Source organism: Nasonia vitripennis, chromosome 2 (assembly GCF_009193385.2).
Source record: "Nasonia vitripennis strain AsymCx chromosome 2, Nvit_psr_1.1, whole genome shotgun sequence".
NCBI classification, from domain to species: domain Eukaryota; kingdom Metazoa; phylum Arthropoda; class Insecta; order Hymenoptera; family Pteromalidae; genus Nasonia; species Nasonia vitripennis.
In genome coordinates, this window is record NC_045758.1 from 34,750,437 (window position 1) to 34,773,706 (window position 23,270).

Below are 23,270 nucleotides of genomic sequence, written 5' to 3' on the forward strand. Positions count from 1 at the left end.
TCGTCACGTGCACACCCGCGAACTGATGCGCGCGCTGCAGCAAAGAGCCACCTGTGAGAGAAGAGGCGTTTCGTTTCGGCGAGCGAAAGGATGATGCGCTTCCTTTTTCGAAACGCGTTTTCGAGTATCATAGAAGCCGCGTTACTATAGCGCGATTATTGCTTAATCTCGTATTGATTTCTTAAAATACCGACTCGTAAACAATAAATCCCGCGGATGCAGAGCAGCAGCAGCAGCAGCGCGGAGAGAGAGAGAGAGAGAGAGCGGCAGGGTAATGAAAGGCCTGATGCAGTTCGCTCGCTCCGTGAGATTCACGATTGAATCCCATGCAGCCGCTGCAGCTCAGCTCCGTCGATGCGATGTCGAGCCGCCTCCCCTCTAACGGAGCCCGAGGCTCACGATCGCGTACGTGTATCATACGCGACGACGTAACGGTCCTCGCGGCTGCGCCGGGTTAATATGCGCCAGGGGATATATCTCGTAGGGCTGTCATTGGCACGTGTGACCTAACGAGACTCTCTTCTTTTTGTTTCAGGTAAGTCCGCGAGAGCCATATCAAATTTCAATCGGCCGTCACGTGCGAGTTGTATTGTAAAAATGCGCGCCGATGAAAAGGCAAATAACCACTTCCTAGGTGCAATAACAATAACGCGGCTACACCTCCTTATCTTCTCCCTATCCGCGCGCGTTACTTCTTCTCGCGAGTAACGAACTTTCAAAACGCCCGCTCGGCCTATAGCAGTCGATTAACTCCGCTGCAGTTACGGCCGGCCTTTTGTCGGCGACGCGATAACACAACCGAGCTAACGAGTTGCCACCAGAATTGAGGTAGTTCCGCGCGCGCGCTATCGCGAGATATTTGTACTCGTTATAATAACTCAGCGATAATCGCGGATACCGGCGCTGTGTGATTTACCGTGTTTATGCGGCCGTCGATAAATTACGCTAATGTTATTGGATCGATTGATATTGAGTCGTCGTTCGCGGCTCGACTGCTGTATTACGCTTTGTCATTCGGAAAGCGAAACGCTTTGACTGAAAATATTTTTCTCTCGCGTATAGTCCCTATTAGCGACGATAACGCTGGTTTTGCCACTCGAAATTTTCCCAATTAAAAGGGCTTTAGCGCGCAAGCAACTCAATCGCATTACAGAAGCACGCTATACATATATAGAGTATATATAGGCAGCGACGAGGGCGGAATAATAAGCCGGCGATAAGCCGCAGAAAATCAAGAGCACATACCTTCCCCCGAGTAAATCACTGGGGGGAAATAAAGAAATTACTTTATCGGCGCTGGCTCGTGTATCCGCAACCAGAGCCGGAGCCTTGATCATCGCGCCGGCGTATAACTGCACCTGCGTCAGCCGCGGTGACTGATATACACGCCGCGCTCGAGCGCTCGAAAGGGCCTTGTTAATTGAATGGACGAAGGTCGATGGGCGTTCTATTATTGTTGCACGGGGGTCGCCACCTGCGCACGGATTGTATTCCTATCGCGGTGTGGTCTCGCGATGTTACATTTATTTTTTTTTTTTGTTTGTTTGATTTGAGAAACTTTGTACGGGCTTCTAATGAAGCAATAATTTCGCTGCATTATATGCATTATATCTGCGCCAAAATAATCGATTCTGGGGCTGCAGGCTTTTCCCCGATCGTGCCGCATAAACTACGGCTAATTAGAGCGCGCGGGCAGCTAGTCCATTATCATACGTAGGCAGACTCGCGACGATAACTGCAATTACACGAATATAATTGCTAATTACGCGCCGATCTAGCATACGTGAGTGAGAGAGTATAAGTGCGCTCGGATTAACGAAGCAACCGGCGCCGCTGCATCAGTATTCAGCTTCCGTGCCGGCGACTCTTTTATTTTTTCCCCGATATTGCTTTAGCAGCTCATTAAACTCATACTTCAATTGCTTAATTGCTACCATCTGTTACAGTCCTGCGAGCGCGCGACTTTTACATTTTAGATTTGATAATGATTAGTCCCAATTGATTCCGTATACTCGTGCGTGCGCTTATAATTATCTATTTTTCTTATAAAGAAATCATTGGAGACACGAGGAGAATATTGCGCGCTCGTGCTCGTCATGTAGCGTGTTATTATAAGAGAATAAAGCGACGTGCGCTTTTTCGAAATTTTAATTAAATCCCTCAGAGAGCGACGTTTATTAATCCAGGACGAGAGGAGGACGGCGTGAATCATCCTGTCTTTCGCCTGTATATTATAACATACCTGCTGGCTTTGACGACGATGAGAAATAATGGAGGTATACTTACGCCCGCGGAACACTCGCTGCCCTGCCTTTTATTTATCAATGAAGCCTGCGTGTGCCGTGCGGATGATGCCGCGCTGGATTATTACTATCAATACTATCATACGTGTGTTGCACTATTCGCGCGTTTTTGGCGATCGAGGAAGCGATTCGCGCAACATACCGCGTACTCGCCCGGAATTTTCGAGCAGTCTCGAGGCAAACAGTCTCGGATTACTCGAAAGCTCTCTTTGCGCTCGCGCAAGCATCAGCTCTCGATCTTATCGTCCGTAAAAACTCGCCGGCGCCTCGCTCGAAATTACGCGGCGAGCGATGCTCGCGGGTTTATATGCAAAAATACCCTTGTTACGCAAGTCGATCGTTATGTTTGCGCATGAATAATTTATGCCGCTATATCGCGCGCAAGCGGCAATTTTAAAAGTAAACCTTTATGCAGAAAAGCAACTGCGAGCGAGAAAATCCGTCGTTAACCCGGCGACATCGTCGTCTCCGTACACCCACGTGTGCTCTCTCGTCGGCTCTGGGTAAACACATCTCTCTCGGAGCACGACAAAGAGCGGCAGAAGCCGCGCGCCGAGAGACTATAGTCCGCGAGAAGCCAAGCGGGCACACACGTATACACAGCGAGGAGAGCGAACGCGAGGTGGGGAAAATGGAGCCAATGGCAAATGGCAAGCACACCGCGGAGTCAGTCAGTGTCTCGCGAGCCGAGCTGCGCGCCGGTGCTCTGCAGCCTCCTCCGTCGAACAGTCGAATACTTTAGATTCTCGATTATTTTTTTCTTAAACACGCTCAAACTCGCGGCAGTGCATCGGGTGGTGTTCTGTAAAAAAAGCAAGTGTTACGTGTCGCGAGTACAAGCATCCCCGCCGACTGACTATGCGCCAGAGAAGACGAAGGCCGTCGTCCAGATGAGCATGGGGTAGTCCCACGATGTTCCCCGGCAGATCCGCACACCCGGGCGCTGCCAGCCCGGCGTCGCTCTACCTCCTGCTGCTCCTCCTCCGCCTCGCCTCGTGCAGCTTCGGTGCCGAGTCTCCCCAGGCCTTGCACCCTCGAATTGAGCACCCCGAGGGCAGCAGGGAGAGACGCGAAGCCCAGCGCGAGCCAGCCTCGCTGGTCCCCTCGGCCCACGTCTACATCAGGCCCCGCCAGTACGTCCCGCCGTACGAGGAGCATCGCCGCACGGAGCAGCGGCTCGCGCCGCGAAGGAAGTGCGCGATTCGCTGTGTTTTCGTGTACGAGAGGCCGCAGCCCTGTCCGCCGGCGCCGTCGCCGCCCAAGTACCGATACCCCGATCACAGGAGACCGCAATTGCCGCCCGTTAGGTGGCCCGGCGGACGCAAGCCCGGTAAGTTCGGCCCGCTCGACGATTCCTTAATTCCTTTTCGAAACTCGATCCGCGTACGGCCGCACTTTGCGAAAAGACGGCTTGTTTCGAATAACCAGGCGCGCGGGCGCAAACGGTAAAGCACCTCATTCGGAGAAACGTCTCGCGTTCGATTTCGCTGAGCTCGCGCGCGTTCAGCCATCAGTCCGCGAATCGCAATCGATATCGCGGCCAACAAAGAATCTCCGAGCGCGCTCGCGGCTAGCGCTTCGAAAATCTCTATTTACTGTCGCGAGCGAGCGCGCGCGCAAGAGAGCGAGAGAGAGAGAGAGAGAGAGAGAGAGTTATGGGAAAATTCGTTCCTCTGCACTCGCGGCTTTACGGCTCGGCGCTGCGCGCGCACGTAAATTCCTTTGTACTCCCGATCCCGTGATTTACGACTCGTGCACGAAAACGCGCGCGCGGAAATGAGCCTTCATATTGACATTGCGTTATAAAGGGCTTCGTTTAATACGGGAAAAATCGCTCGCTTGAGGCTGCGAGCGTTGCGGGGGCATATGTGCTTTATGATTCCGACGAGAGCTTTTTCTCGGCTGTTACCGATCTATTACGAACGACGAGCGAGCAGGAGCGCAAGGAGGTATCAGAGAAATCGAAAAAGGAAAAAATCGACGGCGGCGGCGGCGGCGCACATACGTGACTGCAGGCCGGCGATCGACGCTCTAAAAATACGCCCCGGTTATCGACTGCTGGACTGCGTCATTTCACGAACCGAAAACAAAGCGCTCGCTGCTATATGCCATTAGCTGCTTGTCAGTTGTATGTATATTCCGCACCGCGAGCCGCGAGGGAAATTGCAAAACGAGAAACTTTACGCGCCGCGCGTCGTTTTTCCCCGGCAGAGGCTTTTCAAGCGAGAACGAAGCTCGAAACGAAAAGTTGCTGCGGAATCCTTTAATTTTTGACATCGACGAGCAGACCGGTATACGCGAGGCCGAATTCATGCGCGAAATGTTTACGACGCCGGGCGAGCTGAAAAAAAGACGTCGATCTGGATCGGCCCGAGAAAGAGGGACGCAAGCTCGTGTAAGCTTCGTCATGCGTGAACGCCTCGAACAAGCGGTGAGCTGTTCGCGACCGGTCGGCAGCGATACGCATACCTTGGCAGCTGCCCCGCAGTCCGAGCGGAAAATCGCTCGCCTCTAATTAGAGGCCGGACTCGCTCTCGCGTCTATTTTTCTATAAAACGGTTTTTCGGCGCTCATAAACAAACCAGCAAAACAGTTCTCCGCCGCAGACAATGCGATCGCGCGGGAGGCAATCCTCGGAAGTCGGAGGAAAAAAAGATCCAGAAGACAGGCAGTCCCCGGCATTTCTCCTCCCGCACACCTATAGTCTGCAGCGCAGGACGAAAAGGAAGAAGCGGAGGAATCGGTTCCCATCGGCCGGCGCAAAAAATCGACCGAATTCCCGGCGCGACTCGAAAGGCCTATGTCGGCCTCGCGGCGGCCTCTTTGAGCTGCCTCCTCCGCTGCCGCGCGGCGGGCTATCGCGCTGATATCTCTCGCTCACGGACTTCCTTCCTGCTTCATGTCGTATATACTCTCGCTCTCTGTCTCCTTCTCCTTTTTATACGCTTCTTTTATTTCGCTCTCGGACGTGCCCGTGTGCGCAGGGATGAGTCGGCTTATGCAACGGGAGAGCACAAGCGCGGAGCGATAATTGCGATGCGACGCGATACCTGTGTGCGCGATTCGCGGAAATTCCGGACGACAGTCTGTCGCTTCCTGAAACTGCTCCGGTGACTTATCTTTCGTACGAATCGGCGCGTTTTATCGAGCGGCGTCAACAACGATAGCGGAAAAGAGATCTAGATACGCTCCATAAAATAGCATCGACCGAATTGACATGAGCCCTTAGTCATAAACTAAGCTGAATTGCAAATACCTTCTCTCCGCGAGTCGTCTCTTGTGTTCCGCGCGCACAATGTGAGAAAGTACGCGTGTGTATCGTGGATGCGCGAGAGATTATTAGAGGTTTCTGGCGGCGGGCTGGGCTACACCTGTTGTTGAGTAATCACCCACGTGCACATGGGCTGTGCAGTGGCCTCGTTCTCCTCGAGTCCATAAATAAATAAATTTCGATGCATCTGTTACACAGGTATTCAATAAGCCTTCGGTAAATATCAATACGAGCGTTTGTACATCATCGCGCTCCAGGATCTGATAAATCCTTTTTTATCACGCTCTCGAGCGGCCGTACACGTTTTAGGCGTGAACCTCGCCGAGGCAACAGGATCATTCCTCCTTATCTGCTGTGCCTACTCCTGGCATTGCTCTTCGCAGAGCCCTGTACAGGCAGACCGAGGCTCGCACGCGTACACTGCTCGGTTCGATGGGAAATTACCCACCTGGACGGATACAATTTCTTCCCATTTTATCCCGCGCGCGGACTCGAGTTTATGCGCGACCTTGTAGCGCGCGATCGCCGCGGCTGCGCGTGTACCGGAAAAAGCGAGGAGAGAGAGATGATTTCTTTGGGGCCGATTGAATTATTCTTGATTTGATTCGCGACCGAGGGAGAGAAAGAGAGAGCCGATTTCATTTGCAATTACTCACCGTTTTCTATACGCCGAGAGAGAGAGAGAGAGAGGATGGCAATTTCTCTAAAAATCGCTGACCATCGAGACGCGTTGCGGGATGTGCAAAAGGGAAAGCTCATCAAGCAGCGGCCAGTTTTTCCCCCCCATTTGTCGCGCGTGCCGCCGTCGTCGTACCTGTGCCTTATACCCCGGGTAGGTATACAGGTACTCGCACGGACGCCGCGCGTAATCCGATACGTGAAATCGTCTCGGAGCGTTGAGTTACCAGGAATCCTCAGCGCCGGTAAGAGTTTCGACCGCATTCGGCACGAGCTGCGTTTAACCGACCAGGCGACGACCACTATACCGCTGACTTTGTCTCTCGCGGCGATCGAAAAATAACAGGCGCTCGACGAATGCAGGTGCAGATAATCTACCTTCGCTAGCCTAGGACTAGATTAATCGAACTCGAAAACCCGCAACTTTACTCATCTCGCACGCGAGTCGCGGGGCAGCGTTGACACGCGCGCGCACGTCTGTACGGCAAAAGTAAAAGAGGCACGTAAACGCTCCCGACACGCGATCCTCGCTCCCGTTGCGCGACTGCGCCCCGTCATTACTGTTATTAACGATCTTCTTAGAGACGCGAGACGTTCTCAATTATTTTTCGACAGGCTCGATTGGGGCCCGTAATAATGGGCTGCGTTGGATAGTCTCTTTTCGGTGCACATGCATGCATAGATGCATACGCGCGGTGGGGCTGATAAATCGCTCGTTATTATCCGAGGAAAGTAGGTAAGAGTTCGCGATTCGCGCGCGCGCGCCGGATTATTTTGTTTACACAAGCCGCATTTGCATAAGCGCGCTTCGCCTCGGGCCACACCGGGGAGTGGAGCGTGTGTTTGCTCGAGGTAATTGCTCCGGTCATTGTTCGCGGGAGTCTCTACATCATACGCGAAATGTGCACAACTTTCGAAACGCGTATACTCGCGTGTCCGTGCGGAAAAGGCGGGAGAAAAATATGGGCAAATTTATTCCACACTCATATAGAGCCTAACGAAAGCGTTCGGCTCTCTCCCTCTCGCGATTCATCTAATGATATCCACCGTTACATCTAATTAGCCAGGAGCTTTTTCCATTAAATGCGCGAGCTAGCCGAGTCGAAATTATGAATGCCCGTCTCCATTAAACCGGCGATTTAACGCGGCTAAGCTCCGAGACGGGCATCAGCCGTACTCGAAAATCCTCGAATTAATGTGACACCTGGACTTTCGTACAATTAGCGCGCGTGTACGTACGTAGGTACATTATAATATGCGCCGAGGCAGCGAAGCTTCACATGACGCCTCGTCCGCTAGTTCGCGCGGGTTTTCTCACGGTTCTGCTTTCGAGCGATTTTTCGAGCAGTCGAGCAGTTTAGACGTGTTTTATTTTTCGCGCTCGCGAGCTAGATGGTAATGCCGGCGGAATACGTTAGCATGTGCTTTGCGTTAAATATGATTTTCCGACGCTTTTGATCTCGTACAGCCAGACAGCGAACATCAGAGAGAGAGAGAGGCGTATAAATATATAATCGTAAGGTCAGTGGCTCGCTTAAAGTCGGCGCATCTGCGCTCGATCAATTATCGGGCCACGAGGTCGAAAAAAATCGGCCGTAAACCACTTCGCGCCGCTTGGAAAAAACAATTACCTATTTAATTATTCAATATTCTCAGCAGCAGCGGCTGCCAGTCAAACGGGACTTTTCTCTCCTCGCCTCGCGATTCTCCTATGCATCGCGCGGTAGCCGGATTATAGAGATCCCTTATCTCGAGCGATTGCTCTATTGCCGACGCGGCTTTAATCTGATCCTTACTCTGATACTTTTTTTTTTTTCGAAGAAACGCGTTATTATTTTTCGTTCTTTATCGCCGCCGCCGAGAGATAATACCAGGCTCGCGCGAGTTGAGCAAACAGTCTTTTTGCATAGTTCGCTCTCGTATAAGCGCTCGTTACCTTTAACGAACTCGCGCGCGTGCGCGGCGTTATTTAATTTAAAACGCGTTAGATCGCTCGATAAGCCGGCTGTTCGAGAGCGAGCAAAGAATGACGAAGTGCAGCGCGAGCTCTCGACTCTCGAGCGAGACAAATAAATGAAGTTATATGCTCGCTGCAGTCTCGTGCCATTCGTACATGTCGGCGAGCGCGCGCTTTTTTCGAAAACGCAAACTGCTCCGAGCCGAAGACCTCTACCGCCCACATCGTCGTCTCCGTTTCGAGTGTGGATTTCTATGCGGTTTATTCTCCGTTTAATCGCGCGAGCTTTATATTTTCATGCAGCAGAGCAGCACGTATACGACCGAGCGGATATAGTTATGAAGCGGACCGATAAATTACTTAATGTTATTAAACCTGAAATATTCGCTCCGGTCCGCCGGGGGTGCAATTTCGTTTTAATGAGACGTTTGACAAGTAACATTTCATTCGGATATTGCCTACGTGAATACATTAAACTCGCGCCGCAAGAGAGAGCGTTATTATAATTAAAATTACATTCGATAAATCGCATTCACTTCGATTCGTATAACGGCGCGGCCGAGGCCCATTATTTCGCCTTCCAAGTCCATAAATTATCACACCCACGAAACAAAGGAAAAATCGCTTGCGTAAAGTCGCGCGCGTGGGTCCATTCATGCGATCCGCGCAGGCTTGATGAAAGAAAAAACAAAGAGACGAGGCGATCCTCCAAACACCTGCGCACACGTTATCCCGCGACGACGCTCTCGACAGAGAGAGAGAGAGAGAGAGAGAGAGAGAGAGAGAGAGAGAGAGAGAGAGAGAGAGAGAGAGAGAGAGAGAGCGTCTGCAGCGTAATCGGCCGCCGCATACATATACCCGAGGCATGAATGAAAAACGACAGGTTCCTTTGCAGCGCGGAATAATCCCCCTCGCTCTCCCGCGATGCACGTGCGCGCGTGTCGGCATGCCGGGAGGCGGCCAGCCGGTTTTGAGTATTATATGCGCGAAATGTGTATTACACACGCTGCTCGAGAGGATTTTGCGGTTTTTTTCAGCCGCTTGATTATTCAGGTTATGTTAGTATTGTATTTTGTGGATAATTTTGAGATAAAGCGGTATCGCGAATAACCTGTGGTAGAGTGGAAGCAGTCATTACAGCATGAGCGTCCCAAGTTGGGCCAACATATGTGCAGTATTGCGCACCTCGTAGTGATGAGGGCTATTGAGAAGTACCCACGCGGCATCGCTCGCTAAAAACTAGCGAGCCTCAACATTTTTTTCTATAATCACACCGCCATCATTTATTTGTTTTTCCCCGCGCGAACTTTCAATCCGCAGTACCGCATCGATGTTTACAGGCGTATCACTCATGCATAAATGCAAACAAGCGGAGCGCGCGGCAGACTAAACGGATATTCTTTCGCTTAGACGCGCCGATAAATATTACCTAATGACCGGGCGCGAAAGTGCGAACGAGCCTTTCAGCGATTCGCCGATTTACGAGCCGCGGGACGAAATTGCTCGAGAGAGAGCTGAGCCTCTCTGCAATTTCGTCCCGGCGCGAATTTTAGGCGGTTCTCGGATAAATTGACGCTCTTCTGGATTTTTATACTCGTTACGAGGCGTGCCGGGGCTTGCATTATATAAATCGCCCGAGAGATCGCTATCGGTTGACGCTATCATAAAGTCATCAAAAAATCTCCTCGAACGTTATACTTACACTTCTTCGTTAATTCGCAGAATATAATTTTGCAAGCAGAGCGCGTTCAGACTTGAAATGAAAAAAAAAAAAGCGCGCCTCGACAGACTGGAAAATAAATACAGAGCTTATCGCGAGTAGGATCGCGCGCCTACATCAGTTTAGAGAGGAATGATGAGCTGTCAGTGGAGATGGATCTCGGGCAAGTCGCAGAACGCGTATACCCGAGTAGTACACCGAGCCGTGTCGCTTTATCTATATGAATAAGTGCTCGGCGTTTGTGCGACGATTTTTTCTCGAATAATTGCTGCTCTTCTAAACTTCGAAACTTCGAAACTTGCAGGGCTGCATCCATCGGTGTAGCATTTCCGATCGCGAAACCACACAGTGGCAAACTCGCGAGCTTCCTCCCACGGACGAGCGTCTGCTCGCAGAGCCGCAGTGGGCGTCGTCGCGTCGTAGTCTGCTCATCTCTTCCCGCGCGTGCGACATCGAGTCTGGTCACTAGTTGCGCCCAATAAACATGCCGTTGGCTCGAGAGCGAGAGATTTATCACGGGATTTTCCTCGCCTCGATTTCCAGGCTCTGCGCGGAGAGGGTGGAGCAGCTATATGCGTCACGGGCGGCAGGGACAGTTTTAGGGCTTGTAAGAGCGATTTGATGACGCTGGCTGGATTGCGCACGGCGGGTCAGACGTTTAGAAGGCTATATATTTATGGCCCGAAACGATTAGCAGATTTCCAGTTTACGATCGGCTTTCGGTAGCCACTAACGTCTCCCAATCCATCTGGCGCCATAAACCCGCGCGCACTTGGATGTAATTACAAGCAGGTACGTCTGCGCGTCGATTCGTTGTTTCCGGTCGTAAAGCGCCTCTCGGCTCTGGCTACTCGGAGCGAGCTACTAGAAACTCGTTTGCATAGGACGCGTGCAGCGCGTTCATGGCGAATCGAGGCTCCTACGCGCTAATTTTTAAAAACGAAATTCATCCGACGAGAGTATACGCTAATCGCCCTCGTAAAGGCCGCGGCTCTTTCCGACTGCGCTGCGCTACGTGGGCGTATGGCGGAAGAGGTACTCAGCAGCGCAGATCTAGGATGTAGACTCGAAGGAGGAGGAGGAGGAGGAGAAGGAGGAGAAAATCGCTGACGTTTACTGGCGGGAAAAATCGCGGGGGATTGATCGTCGTGATTTTCGAGCGCTCTGTCATTAGACTGCGCGGCTCGTTATTTACGACATGAGAGTTGGAATGAATTCTCGCCTTCGAAAACCGATCGACTCTCCCGAGCAATTCAATCGCGAGATCGAGACGTCTCGCGAAACAATTAAAATGCGAAAAAGTCGGCTCGTAAAGCTCCTTATCGCGGCGGGCGATCCTAAAAACGTCAGCCGATCCAACATAAATAAAACATGTGTGGGTAGTCCCATCCCCCCAGAGCGGAGCAGCGGCGAACAATTGACGCCCGAAGGATGAGATTGATCGCGCCTAGGAGCCTTGCAGAAGTGAACTCGCTCTTCTCTCGAGGAGAACGAAACCATCACGCGCGTCAGCCGCGGCAGGGAAAGCTCAAAGCTGCGCGATGACCTTATCTCTCTGTCGTGTGATTTGCGCGCGAAACTGCGGGACGAACGAACGTCCCGCATACAGATCAGCGGCTTCTTATCGGACGAGGTTCGCAGGAGCGTCGACTCCTGTTGGGATTATTGTTCCTGCTCGATTCTGCGTAACCGCGCGCCGCTGACTCGTTCCACTTGGACCAAAGCTGAACTGGATACGTCCGCGTCGGAGGTCTAATCAGCTCTTTAAAATTGCATTATATACCCGTGTGCGCTCTTGATATTAATATTAGATTACTATACTTGTACTACTTTCGACGTATTAAATTATACTTTCGCTCTGAAACGCTTAGTTTGTTTTTTGCTACATTCCGAGATACGCGCGCGCGCGCCGAGCGCGATCGCATAAATTATCAATTTGATTAGAGCGAGCGAACGCTGATAATTTTAATAGAAGCGTAATTGGCGAAATGTTTGCTGCTCTAAAAGGATTCGCTTGTAGCTCTATGCGTTAAGCAAATTTACCGCGCGTCATCGTATATACGTTTACGCGCGTACATCCGAATGAGGCAGGAATCGAGTCTGCGCGTTTAAAATCGAATTTAAAATCGGTCGACGATTGGCAAAAAGCGATTAAGTTACTTATCATATAGAGCTCTCGCTCTCGCATAAACCCAATTTCATGCGCCGAGCCCTCTCGCGCGAGTGCGCGTGATCAATGCCCCGACGGCGTTGCGCGCATTAGAGATTCTCGTATATATATATACGACTGGCGTTATTCCCGCGCGATGACTACATTGTTGTATAAGTAGAGAAGTTGAAAAAACGCAGGCGATGAGTTCTAAAAATACCCCTGCGAACGATCGGCAAAAAAAAATACGCACACCGGCTTTTGATCGAGCGGCTTCTCGCGAGTGTATAAATACACGCCGCCGTACGCGCGATCCGTAATTAAAACGCAGCCGCAATTAGCGAGCGCTCGTGTTTATACCTTATAATACGCAGGAGAGAGAGAGAGAGAGAGCCCACGCTCGTTTTGCTCGTCGGAAAAATGATACGGCTCGAATCGAGATAGAGAGAGAGAGAGAGAGAGAGGTGATTACGGGCGGGACTCGCTAATTAAGATCGTCGCGGGCGGCAGCTTTTAATGTCCATTGTGATGAGCGGGGATGGATGACGATGCGGCGAGTGCGTGTAAAATTAGCGACGTGGACTTTTCGAATCGGCGCGGGAAAGTCAATCCCTGCATCTCACCGGTATGCAGAGGAATCCTGTCGCGGTAATCGACCGCCACGAGGTCAGGCATACCTGAACTGCACCGATTATGGGACCGGCGCTCACGCGATTCGTAAGAGACGATAAATCTCCCCGGTCGACTGCACTGGCTGTGCTCCTCTCCGGCACGTGTAGCGTTTTCAATAAACGTAGAAGTTTGCGCCGATGACGGACGGCTGATTAATGCGTATGTACGTTCGCACGCTGTCCGCAGTCTGCACGAATCCGCGATTATGGGATCCTCGCGAAATATTCCGAAAAAGCAGCCCCCGTCGAATACATCATTACGAGCCGGGATTTTTTTCGTAAATAATTACGCGTATTTACTTAGCGAGCATCCTTTAGCCGTTTTACGGCCGCCGCGCGGAGAATTTGCCCGCGTCTCCGCGCGGCTTTGCACCTTGGGGATCGCGCGCGCGCGCGCAGGCTGCAATTTTTGAGGCAATAACTTATATATGACCTCTTAAAACAAACCAGTTTCGCGTGCGCCTCTGCTTATGGCCGCGCTCCAGAACTGCTTTTCCGCGTATTACACACCAGGCTACCCCCGTTTTTTTTCGGCCCGCGATTTTTTCCCCAGAATAGAACAGCCTCTGCGCGGTGGTCGTTCTATGTATACGAGGGAGCCAAGCGCTCTCTCTCTCTCTCTCTCTCTCTCTCTTTCCCGTGTTTATTGCTCTTCAATCTCCTTAGTCCCTTATTCGATGGATTTATCGCTCCCAATAGCTCCTCGAGAATTCAAACAGGCACTCGATGCTGACTTTGTTCCGCGAAAGAGGAGATCTTCGAGTGTCGCTGCACTGACGCAACGCAGCAGTTATCTCGCAACTTCCTCGCGAGAGCACGCGCGCCTCCGACAGACTTTTTCGATCGAGAATCTAGGCCACACTACACGCGCGCGCGCGCGCGCGCGCACTCGTGAAATAATCCCCGCAAATAGCTCGCGCGAAAAATCCCGACGATATGAACTCGGCTCTTGAAGCGCTGGCGTCTCGCTCTCAATATGAAAAGCAACGTTGTTGTCGGCGCATGAATGAGCGAACGGGAAAAATCCTCTCTCTTGAGTGCGACAGAGAGAGAAGACGCTGGTATTCTCGCCGAAGATAGCCGTCGCGACGACTGCTGCTTATCTCTCGTGAATGTGTAATTTCGTGTTTGCACGAGCGACCTCTTTATCCTCGCGTTTCAAGGGGGTTTATCAGCGTCGGGTCGCTTGTGTAAAGAGGAGAAAACGGCTTTTATCTCGCGGGAATTCCGTCGGCGAGGGGGATGAATCCGAAAAATGTCTCGTGTACACATACCCGAGAGAGAAGCTGGGGACAGGAAAGAAGCGAGCGTTGTATAACGTCAGTCGTAAGTTTGCCTAAAATCTGCCGAAGAGAAGAGCCGAGTGAGCGCTTATCGGCCAATAAATCGAAAACTGGCCAGGTATCACTTACTGCGTAACGCTGACGTTCTTATAAACGCGAAACGAAATTACAGGCCAGGTGTGCTCATTACGCGCCGCTGCCGTTTCAGCCAAGGGGGAGAGATAAGCGCTCGCGCACTACGCATTATAGTTGGCAAAGAAAAACTCTGTCCTCGTCTGGCTCTCTCACTTTGTTTTTTTTTTTTTTTTTTTTTATTTATTTAAAAAACAGCTAGGATCCGCGTCGGTGGCTCTCCTCCTGGCTCAGCGACGCCCGCAGTTCCTCGTTCAGCGAGTCGTACGTCTCCGTCATGAGTGATCTCGTTTTGGCCATCAGCTCGGGCACGTCTTCCAATTCCAGGCCTTCCGTCGGTATCGCCGGCAGCGCCTTCATTATTATCTTACCTTCGAACGGATCGACTCGATTCAGCGGCTGTTTCAAGAGATTCGGATTACTCGTAGCTCGCATACCTGAATCGAAGCGCTTCTCCTTGATCGACAGGAAGTAGTACTCCGAGTAGACGACCGGGAGTATGGGCAGCTGGAGCTTGATCGCCATGTAGAAGGCGCCCCTCTTGAACTCGTGGATGCCGCCCTCGTGGTACCTCGTGCCCTCCGGGAAGATCCAGACCTTCACCTGCGCCGTCCTCTCAAAGTGATATCAGTATATATATAGGGAAGCATAACGAGGCATAACGAGCTTCGGCGTTCGCGTCGGCGGCAAATACCTTCTGCTCCTTGTAAGCCCGAATGGCGTCCTCGAGAATCCGGCCGTACTTCTGCCAGTTCTTCTTGTCGATGAAGATGGTGCCGGAGAGCCAGGCGGACAGTCCCGTGGGCCAGCCGTAGAAGAGAAGCTTCTTCGCCACGAGCGCGCACTTCCTCATGATCGGCCAGACCCGGATCATGCCCATGAAGTCGAAGGCGCTCTGGTGGTTGGCCACGATGATGCAGGCGCGGTCCAGCGCGAGCTGCTCCCGGCCCCGGATCTCGTACGAGAGCCCGAGCACCGGGATCAACGGCATCGACAGCTTGGCGAACGGTCTGAGCTCAGGCGGGCGCTTTCGGTTAGCTTCAGCCACCAGGCGCGTTCGCTCTGCGATAGAATACGTCAATCGGGTCAATACTCACAGCTGATTCAGGACGTCCATGGGGTGGAGCAGCACGTACGGCAGGAGGATGCTGGCTACGATGCCGCAGTAGCTGTAGTAGAGGGCATATTTGAAGTAGAATTTCACATGGGAGAATAATTTGCCGAGTGACATTGCTAATTAATAAGCGCGCTGTCGAGGCGAGTCTACACGGCGCGTTCGTCGATCGACGAGTCGCAATTTTTCCTCGCCGCTTCACGCGGCAAACTAGCTGATAAGCAAACTGGGTTAACCTCGCATCGTATTTTTCCACCAATCGAGCGTATCGTAGCGAGCTGCGCGAAAAGCTACGTTAAATTAAATTAAATTAAATTTCGCAACTTCTTTTCTGCCGCAGCTTGCGCCTGCAGTCCTCTCGGCTCGTTCTCCTCCAGCTGCGACCTCGTCTCGGGCCAGTGCCAGTGCAGGCCCAACGTCATCGGTCGGCAGTGCGACAGGTGCCTGGTGAGTACAAAGAGTTTCTCTCTCGAATCGTGCAAAGCTAAAAATTGTCATTGAATTTCCTTTCCCTCGCCGAAAGCCGGAGTACTGGGGCCTGTCGACGGGCGCCGGCTGCTCGGCCTGCAACTGCGACCCGACGGGCTCGCACAACGCCTCGTGTCTGGAGGCGAGCGGCCAGTGCCACTGCAAACCCGGCGTTGGTGGATCGCGATGCGAGACCTGTCTTCCGGGATATTATGGATTTTCCCGCAATGGCTGTCAGCGTGAGTTTTCTACCTCTAATCTTTAGGAGGCTACGTACAGTCGCCTTTCTAAACATTTTGTCGTCTATAAAATTTACAAAATCACCCTCTAGTCTGCGAGCCCTGCAACCGGCCCGGCCACATCTGCGAGCAGCTGACCGGCCGTTGTTCCTGCCCGGCCCTGAGCCTGGGCGAGCGCTGCGACCGATGCCGCCCGGGCAGCTACGACTTCCGGCCCGGCCTGGGCTGCCGAGCTTGCGGCTGCAGCGCCGCGGGTTCGCGCAAACAGCAGTGCGCCCCGAGCGACGGCCAGTGTCCCTGTCGCGAGGGATTCGCCGGCAGACAGTGCGACCGATGCGCTCCCGGACACTACGACTACCCACGGTGCAAGCCCTGCAACTGCGACGTCAACGGCTCGCTCGGCGAGTGCGACGACTCCTCCGGGCAGTGTCCCTGCAAGCCGAACGTCCTCGGCAGGAGGTGCAACCAGTGCGACGAGGGCACCTTCGGCCTCTCGGCCGATAATCCCAAGGGCTGCACCGAGTGCTTCTGCTTCGGCAGGTCGACCGAGTGCAGACAGGCCGGGCTCAGCTGGGGACAGAGGCGACTGCTTCGCCCGAGGGTTCTATACGTCAACGACACCGTCAACGAAGTCGTCGTAAGTGTGATCGCGATTTGAGCAGCTGTGGCGGGGTTGCGCGTTTAAACGGGGCTTTTTCAACAGCTCACCAACTACGGCTCCTCGATAGTCCTGCCGTACTTCAACAGCGGCCTGAACAAGACGAACACTCTGTACGTGGTGCCCGGAACCGACGGCGACGTCACGCTGCCCGTCAACTACTACCGCGAGTGTCCGGTCTACTGGCAGTTGCCCGATACCTTTTTGAGCGACAAGGTGAGGCAGACTGATACGCTTGATTATTAATGGCAATCGTTGATAAACGCTGACGAAAAAAATCATCGTCTGTTTCGATTTCAAGATCGTGTCCTACGGCGGAAGTCTCCGATTCACAACGATAACCGAGGGCGGCTACGTGCTGAGATCGGGCCACCGTTTCCCTCTGGTCCAGCTGCAGGGCAACGGAATCGTCCTCGAGTACTATCCGGCCAACTCGAACAACGAGAGCTGCTACGTCGTGAAAATGCACGAGACCGGCTGGCAGCTGAAGAATCGAGCGGACGTAAAAGTCAGCAGGGAGCTCATGATGATCGTCCTGCAGAACCTGCAGTACATCTTCGTCAAGGCTTCCGACTACACCGACTTTTCTCGGGCCACGTAAGTTTATCAAATTCCACGCAAGCTCGTCCAATGCGTACCATCTGCAAGATTAATCGCTCGTTGAAAAACGTCCAGTCTGCTGGAAGCATCGCTGGACGCGGCGGTGCTGACCGCGACCCATTCGCCGCCCGTGGCGACGAGCGTCGAGCAGTGCGACTGCCCGGAGGAGTACACCGGCACCTCCTGCCAGGACCCGAACCGAGGCTACTATCGCTGGCGCGACACCAACGTCACGAGCAGCAGCGGCTACCACGAGCTCATCGGTCGAGCCCGGCAATGCCAGTGCAACGGCAGGTCCGAAATCTGCGATCGCGAAACCGGACACTGTCTGGTGAGTATAAGCCGCGGTTATTGGGTTACTCGCCGTGACCTTGGGACGCGTCTGTACATTTGATGAGCTTTGATTTTACTTATGCACTGTGCAAAACTTTAGGTCTCAGCGAGTTCTCCACTGCTTCCAATGAACGCTTATATAAACGCGCTGGCTGCCGCGAAGGCTATAGAAAATATCAATTTTACAATCTGACAATGCTCGCGCATTCAGATAGCGGAAGTATCACGCAACGCGCGATCATTACGGCACGTTAAGTTCATAGGTGACGTTACACTCGACTGCCTGCGAAACTCGATACTCTCTCTCTCTCTCACTCTCTCTTTCGCGTCGCGTAAAAATCGCTTTTTTCGCAGTTTCCATTCCGGAATCTAGTTGCGCTCGGTTAGTATTACAACTAGAAAGTACAAAAATGACGTAAATCCTAATTTTTTTTCATCAGGACTGTCGAGACAACACGGCCGGCGTTTTCTGCGAACTCTGCGCCGAGAGCTACTACGGAGACCCGAATTTCGGCGGTTGCAGGGAATGCCCGTGTCCGCAGACCGACAAAAAGTTCTCCAACACCTGCATCGTTCGCGCAGACAACCAAGTCGTCTGCGTCTGTAAACCCGGTATGCATTGTAGAATATAAAACACTGTATTAAAAAAAAAAAAAAAAAAAAAATGTTTTCCAAATCTTTTTACCGGCACAGGCTACGCGGGCACGCGCTGCGAGCGCTGCAGCTACGGTTACTACGGCTATCCGAGCACACCGGGAGGCAGCTGTACGCCCTGCAAGTGCAACGCCGCGGGTAGCGCGAGCGACGAGTGCGACACCGAGACCGGCCAGTGCAACTGCAAGCCCGGCTCTACCGGTCGCGACTGCTCGCAGTGCACCCAAGAGCGACACGTTTTCATCGGCCAGAACTGCATGTGTGAGTAGAGAGTTTGATTTGCGAGCGAGTCGTGATCGACCCGCAGAGCTGAATTTTAGCTTACAATGGAGGAAGTTGTATGAGAGGAATGCGCGATTGGGAAGTCGATGTTCTCTTTATGAATCATTTTTAGCCTGCAACGACAACTGCACTGGGATACTCCTGGACGATATGGATGACATGAAGTACAATTTGATAAACGCGACGACGCACATTTCTACGGGCTACATCGCGCCTCCCTGGGAAGAGTTGGCCAATATGGACGATAACGTGACGATGCTGTTCGAGGAACTGGCGATTCGGAGGCAAATAGAGGACAGACTCAAGCACATTCCCTGGAATAACTACAAAGATCTTTCCAAGCAGGCGGAAAGCCTCTTGAGCGATGTACGCCATCGGAAGCCTTATTCGAGAATATTATACGTACGTACTTTACAGCATGTTCTCTGTGATTGCAGGTGATCGGATTGGCGAACGATGCAAGAAGCATCAAGTCGCAAAGCGGCGACATTAGCAACAACGTGTACAGTTTGAAAATGGAACTTGAAGGGTTGAGAAACGAACTGAACGGCACCATCATGGAACTTGCGTATTACGGAAACGACGATAAAAAAGTTGAAATTAAAAAAGTTCTAAAAGAGGCTAAGAAGCTACTGAACGAAATGAAGCTTGACCTGCCGAAGAGAACGAAGACGTTCCAAGTTTTGATCAAGTAAGTTCGTCGATTAAAGTATTTTTATTGCTTTTACTAAAAATTTATGTTGTCCCCAACAGCGAATGTACGGAATACGTAGAGTGGCTCAATGACTTGGTCGACTCGATGGAACCTTTCGAGAAAGTCAAAGAATCTGCTCACAACTATTCTCTCAAATTGAAAGACACGATGAAAAATATGGAAACGACGATGGAGACTATGTTCACGTACGATACACTGTACAATGAAGTAAACATGACCTATGAAATCCTATCCTATCAACAAGAAGGAATTGATGAAATGAACAGCGAGATCAAAGACTCGCTCGAAGAAGGCTCAACTCTTGTGGATGAAGCGAGAGGGTGTATCGTTGACAGTGAAAACAACATACTGGACATTCCGGATCTGAGAAATAAACTTGCGCAATCCACGAATAATCTCGCTACCAAGGAGGGAATTCTGCACCGACTGAATTACGAGTACAAAAACAAATACGTGAATCCAGCGATCGCTCACGCTCAAAATCTCTCGGACTATGTAGATCAATACGTAGGGTAAGTGTGTATAGACTTGTCGCATAATAGAGTGTATGAGGGAGTATTTCATTCAAGAACTTTGTTCATTTTTGCAGATTATTTTCGGAAACCAGAGCTCAGGCAGCGAATCCTTTAAAAGCAAGTCAGGCCTATAAAAATATCGTCGACGGTTTGACTGAAGCTAAACAAGCTGCTCAGGAAGCTAATGAAATTCTTGATGATGTCACCGATAAGGTGTTCCCTCAAGGGCCAGATGGAGATTCTTTGCTAGATGATGCTTTGGAGATCGGATTGCGATCGAGCGACCAATTGGAACGAACAAGAAGTCATAGCTCGCCAATTATGCATGCAAGAGGTCAACTTGAAAGCCAGAAACAGTCGGTTGCTGGTTTAAAAGATTCCTTGAACAGCACCGGAAATAAGGACAACCAGATAAATGTGAAACTTCGAGAATTGCAGAGCGACAATAGAAATTGTAAGTTTTTTAATCAAATAAAGTTTTAAACAATTTTCCAATGCTAAAAATGCATTTACAGTACAAGATAGACTGAATGATATCCTAAATGAAAATATGGAAACTGCCAATTCTATTGCCGATACAAGGCAATTAATTGAAGATTATCAACAAGGTATCTCAGATGTTTTGGTACCCAAATTGCAAGATTTGAAGAACAAAGATGACTCTAGCATAAGCCTTGCCAGTGAAAAACGTAAATTACAACAGATAATATTTTATCGTATTAGCTTACAGTAGAACGCAATAACTAATCTTATGTATTTTTATGTCTAGTTGCCGAAGCTCAAAGCATCATCAAACTAGCCGACGCTAAACTGACTAGTATGGCAACAGCTTCAATAAAGCGCCAAATGGAATTCGACAAGTTCAACGGCACAATGTCGGCCAAGTTGAAAATGTTAAAGGATAAAATTGCCGAAGCAAGAAATACAGCTGATGGAGTAAGTAATTCAATTTGCACTATAGACGTAGTTCAAAAACACAAGATACATAAGTACTATTTCATTGCAGATTCGAGTTTCCATGAAATCCGCAGAGGGCAAAAAGTGTACAAGATCTTACAGGCTGACAGACTTGCAACCGTCGGAAACCACATCGATACTGATGACACTCGCTATTCCTCATTACCAAAGAGAAGGACTGCTGTTCTACCTTGCAAGTAGTAATAATGTAAGTTGCAAACGGCTCGAGATTGCGAGAGAATTTTCCGGATTGATTTAGTAAAATGTGGTTTGGTTTTAGGACGACTTCGTAGCCGTGGAAATGTTCGAACGTAGGATAAGGTTTGTGTGGAATGTAGGAGGCGGCACTGGTGTCGTGACGCACCCGGAGGTACTCGATGCTGGTGATCCGCGCACGGATGAAACGCTATGGTATCGCATAGAAGCTGAAAGGTATTTGAGATGCGTTTAAACGATTGGCAATATCTATATGTCACATATCAAACTTTTATTCTGATTCGCCAATCACAGAGTAAGGCACATTGGAAAACTGACCGTTAGTAAACAACTAACGAGATCGAGCAAGTATGCGCCAGTAGTAAACCACACGAGCGCAGAGTTTGGTAGATTTGATATCACGACGATGGATCGCGTATGGATTGGTGGCTTGCCGGAACTGCAGATCAAGCCTCCCGAACTTTTAGCTTCGAACGGATTGCCTGGCTGCGTGCATCAGGTTCATTTGGATGGCAGGCCGATCGGTCTCTGGAACTTTATAAGTACCGCGCCTGACAATGCCTGTCAACCGTGCGTCGAAGGGTGAGTTTTTGATAATTAAAAAAATTTAGTTTGTCCGACATTCAAATTAGAATAATACCTCTTACACTATGTTTCTTTTTTGCAGCGTTGAAAAGATTAGCAACGATATCAGTTATAGCTTTAACGGTGAGGGCTACGCTGTCCGAAGTCGCGTTATATCCGGTCCTTATAACAAATACATCTTTGGAGTTTCCATTAACTTTAGAACCTTTGATGAAAATGCCTTACTATTCCTCGCAATTGATCCAGAAAAGGTGAAAGTTATAAAAAAATGCATTAATGATTATCAATTGATTAAAGTTTTAATAATTTTTTACACAACTTTTTGAACTCCACAGCCGGACGGTTACATAGTGATATTCCTCCACGAGGGCCGCGTGATTTTACACATAGTTTATGGCGGCAACGTCAGCTTCGAGATGTCCTCGACGTTCCGCTACAATACTGGTAACTGGACGAAGGTCGATGCGTTCCGACAGTTCCAGAATCGTAAGAACATCGAGAAATGCAGCTTAAGCGTCGACGGCGAGAACGAAAAGAAGATCGGCTCTCCGACTCCTCAGCCTCGTAAAGAGGACATACCTGACCTCTCCAATGCCAAGTACTTCATTGGTGGTGTGCCACCCAGTTTCGGAATAGATGGCTTCGTGCTACCGACTCAAATTTCCTTCCTTGGATGCATGTCCAATATCAATGTCGGCGAGGGATACGATCCCATGGCCGAACAATATTTCGGCATTGAATCAGGATGTCGAAATAAGCCTATGACGATAGTCGGCTTCCACGGAGACGGATACTTAGAACTTCCAGGAGTACAACTTCGTAAAAAGGAGTCTTCTATCAGTTTTTCGTTTAGAACGTTACAAAGCAACGCTATGCTGTTGCTGTCGACGTTCCAGGGACCTGAAGAGAGACTTTTCGGCATTCCTGATCAAGAATTAATTGTAAGTTTTTTTCGTTATTTATTAATATCGATTACTCGATCTGTGCAGTTATTCGACGACTTTCATTTTGCAGAAGGACAATTACTACTCGATAGCTGTGATCGACGGCCGCGTGCAAGTGCGCCTGAATAACGGTAAGGGTGAGCTTTTGCTGCAAACCAATGGTACTTTCAACGACGGCAAGTACCACACAGTTATGGTAATAAAAAAGAGAAAAGAGATCGTACTTAGGATAGACGACGCGTACCAAACCAACGACAAACTTGTTACGGGTGTAGCGATCAAAGCCCCCCAGTTTGGTGGTCTATACTTGGGTGGACTGCCGGCTTTGATCAATAATACTAAAATGGTGGCCACAAATACTCCTCTGAGTGGAGCCATGAAAAATGTCATTGTTGACGACAAGTAAGTTTTTTTTAATAATTATTTTTCCAGCCGCGGCCTAACGATCTCATTAAAAAAAATTTTTTTTTTCTTTACAGTAAAGTTTTGAAATTCGATGATGCCGTATCCTTCGAGCACGCTTATATCGGTCGTCAAGGTCCCAGCATAGGCAAAGATCCTCCTGTCTACTCGTTGTCGGCTTCGCTGTCGAGAGGGTTGTCGACTCAGCCAGAGGGATGTCAGAAGATCCCGTACTATTCGCTGGAACCTGGCGCATTAAAGTTTGGCGACAAGCCGCAAAGCCACACGCAACTTTACCTCAATTTTGAAAACTTTTGGCTTCAGAAAAAAGTCATAGAGTTTGATTTTCGAACGTACTATCCAAACGGTTTACTCTTTATTACTCCGGTATGCCCGAATAATTTAATTGAAATTAGGACCATTT

The 23,270-nt window shown here is 50.4% G+C and overlaps 2 protein-coding genes across 5 annotated transcripts in view; one reads left to right on the forward strand and one right to left on the reverse strand.

Annotated features, from left to right (window-relative positions):
• The window catches only part of LOC100118105 (laminin subunit alpha-2), an 81,144-nt gene that overhangs the window by 55,566 nt on the left and 2,308 nt on the right, over window positions 1-23,270 (forward strand). For both annotated transcript variants that reach the window (XM_031924214.2, XM_032597531.1), the window contains exons 14-34: window positions 15,619-15,725; window positions 15,802-15,985; window positions 16,078-16,622; window positions 16,689-16,859; window positions 16,945-17,240; window positions 17,319-17,574; window positions 18,017-18,188; window positions 18,270-18,491; window positions 18,625-18,878; window positions 18,950-19,203; window positions 19,266-19,739; window positions 19,817-20,196; window positions 20,258-20,431; window positions 20,512-20,678; window positions 20,749-20,907; window positions 20,980-21,131; window positions 21,210-21,497; window positions 21,583-21,751; window positions 21,836-22,441; window positions 22,515-22,846; window positions 22,924-23,233. In XM_031924214.2, coding sequence (XP_031780074.1) covers window positions 15,619-15,725; window positions 15,802-15,985; window positions 16,078-16,622; window positions 16,689-16,859; window positions 16,945-17,240; window positions 17,319-17,574; window positions 18,017-18,188; window positions 18,270-18,491; window positions 18,625-18,878; window positions 18,950-19,203; window positions 19,266-19,739; window positions 19,817-20,196; window positions 20,258-20,431; window positions 20,512-20,678; window positions 20,749-20,907; window positions 20,980-21,131; window positions 21,210-21,497; window positions 21,583-21,751; window positions 21,836-22,441; window positions 22,515-22,846; window positions 22,924-23,233 — 5,672 coding nt within the window. The remainder of the gene's footprint in view (window positions 1-15,618; window positions 15,726-15,801; window positions 15,986-16,077; window positions 16,623-16,688; window positions 16,860-16,944; window positions 17,241-17,318; window positions 17,575-18,016; window positions 18,189-18,269; window positions 18,492-18,624; window positions 18,879-18,949; window positions 19,204-19,265; window positions 19,740-19,816; window positions 20,197-20,257; window positions 20,432-20,511; window positions 20,679-20,748; window positions 20,908-20,979; window positions 21,132-21,209; window positions 21,498-21,582; window positions 21,752-21,835; window positions 22,442-22,514; window positions 22,847-22,923; window positions 23,234-23,270) is intronic.
• LOC100118141 (1-acyl-sn-glycerol-3-phosphate acyltransferase alpha) lies at window positions 14,325-15,485 on the reverse strand. Of its 3 annotated transcripts, none has more exons than XM_032597576.1 (4): window positions 15,262-15,485; window positions 14,859-15,174; window positions 14,602-14,767; window positions 14,325-14,535 (listed from the first exon to the last, which is right to left on the reverse strand). In XM_032597576.1, exons 1-4 carry the CDS (start codon window positions 15,393-15,395, stop codon window positions 14,363-14,365), a joined length of 789 nt encoding a protein of 262 aa, XP_032453467.1. In that variant the 5' UTR covers window positions 15,396-15,485; the 3' UTR covers window positions 14,325-14,362. The 3 variants fall into 3 exon arrangements, with proteins under 3 accessions (XP_032453467.1, XP_016837814.1, XP_008216219.1); XM_016982325.3 differs by having other exon boundaries at window positions 14,602-14,779; window positions 15,262-15,465; XM_008217997.4 differs by having other exon boundaries at window positions 14,325-14,767; window positions 15,262-15,466.

Bases quoted from the DNA above. Each gene is read 5' to 3' on its own strand.
- LOC100118141 (XM_008217997.4), bottom strand. From the start codon at position 15,395: ATGTCACTCGGCAAATTATTCTCCCATGTGAAATTCTACTTCAAATAT. The intron at 15,175-15,261 runs GTGAGTATTGAC...GCCTGAGCTCAG, and splicing joins ATGGACGTCCTGAATCAGCT to ACCGTTCGCCAAGCTGTCGA. The intron at 14,768-14,858 runs GTATTTGCCGCC...AGGACGGCGCAG, and splicing joins GGGCTTACAAGGAGCAGAAG to GTGAAGGTCTGGATCTTCCC.